The sequence below is a fragment of the Alligator sinensis genome, unplaced genomic scaffold (assembly GCF_000455745.1).
Source record: "Alligator sinensis unplaced genomic scaffold, ASM45574v1 scaffold1238_1, whole genome shotgun sequence".
Lineage (NCBI taxonomy): Eukaryota > Metazoa > Chordata > Crocodylia > Alligatoridae > Alligator > Alligator sinensis.
The window spans coordinates 545929-547421 of NW_005842436.1; the positions used below are offsets into that span (position 1 = coordinate 545929).

At 58.9% G+C, this 1493-nt stretch overlaps 1 protein-coding gene across 2 annotated transcripts in view; it reads right to left on the bottom strand.

Moving 5' to 3' along the window:
* Positions 1-1412, bottom strand: part of LOC102386281 (glycine N-methyltransferase) — a 5476-nt gene extending 4064 nt beyond the window's left edge. Inside the window, exon 1 of one of the 2 annotated variants that reach the window (XM_025211895.1) lies at positions 1257-1412. In XM_025211895.1, coding sequence (XP_025067680.1) covers positions 1257-1371 — 115 coding nt within the window. In that variant the 5' untranslated portion in view covers positions 1372-1412. The remainder of the gene's footprint in view (positions 1-1256) is intronic. The other variant, XM_025211896.1, reaches the window with a different exon arrangement.
* Positions 1413-1493: the final 81 nt, after the last annotated feature.

A 1493-nucleotide genomic window follows, 5' to 3' on the forward strand; every position in this document is an offset into this window, starting at 1 on the left:
CCCCCCCTGTGTTGTAACACATAGACGTGACAGGAGTTTTGCTTTCAAGGGTTTGGGGTACTGTTCCCCCCAAGCCTCTGCACCGATCTTCTTGAAACTTGTCAGGCTTCATCCTCCCTGCAGAGTCTACCACCCCTGAAAATGTCATCCAAATCAGACAAAAACCAACAAAGTTATAGATATTTTATTGTTTCCCTATTATACCCTATGGCCGGATCGCCGAGGCAGCTCCGAGGCACTTTGGGAAGCTGAACGAGGCAGCGCTTCGACCCAGATGTGCTGCTTTGGACCCCGAAGCACCGGGAGCTTCTCCAGATCCAAAGCTCTGTCCAAAGCCTTGCACAGCCCTATCAATTAGTATCTGTTCAACTCTGAGTCCCCTACCCTCCATAACAGGTTTCCAGCATCAATTAATATCTGTTCAACTTTGAGTCCCCTACCCTCCATAACAGGTTTCCAGCTGCACTGCATGTCTGAAGCTACACCCAGCTAGCTCCCCAGAACCAACTGGGACAGAGGGGGCAGACAAACCATGCATCATGAATGGAGAAGCCTGCAGAACCCCCCCCCAGCTCTCTGACATGTCACAAAAGAGCAAAACCACACAAGCCCCATTCTCCTCCTGCTGCAGGCGTGCAGTGTCTACAGCATGGTGGCTGGCCGAGACACAGGATTCAGAGGCCCAGCTGTCGGGGCACCAGCCTAGGTTAGACTTGGGTGACCTGGACGGTCTTCCTGCATCCCCCTGGCTCAGTCCCTCTGTGATCAGTGCTCACTTGTATACTAGGGGCAAGGAGGAGGATGGCGGAGTGCTCATTTAGCAGATTGTGGCTGAGGGTGTCAGATCCTCCCTTACTAGAGAGGCCTCTCAGACCTCCAACAGGCAGAAAGAGGGCCAGCTATGCTGATGACACCAGGGCTCACAACCTGCTTGCTGTAGACAGCTGGCAACAGCCAGACTGTGCCACTTGCTATTAACGATTGACTCTTCCCCTCTGCTGGGGGTGTCAGGAGATGCCAGCAGCCAGTGGGATTGGTCATGCCTGACACTGGGGGCCTCTCCGGCCAAGTTTAACCCGACCTGGAGCCCTCAGCACCAGCAGGACAAACACGAAGGGGGAGAGGCTGACTGGCAGGCCGTTCCCCAGAGCCCCTGTTGCCAGGGAAGGGAGGAGACCCGAGGGCGAGATGGGCCCAGAGAGGGGGTGGGCAGCCCCGGCTGGCAGCCCCGCGGGGCAGGGTGCGGGCAGGCCTACCCCATTTGTCGAAGGGCTCCTCTTTGCGCCGCTCCCACCGCTCCTTCAGGGCGTACTTGAGCATCTTGTCGCTGGCGTCCACGCTGGTCACGCTGAAGCCCTCCTCCAGCAGCATGATGGAGTCCACCCTGCGGGGCACGGGGGCATGAGATGCGCTCGGGGAGGGGCCGGCCCGGGGCACGGAGGCATGCCGGCAGGGTCTCGCGTGGGGGGCCGGGGCCGGGGCCGCGGCCGCGC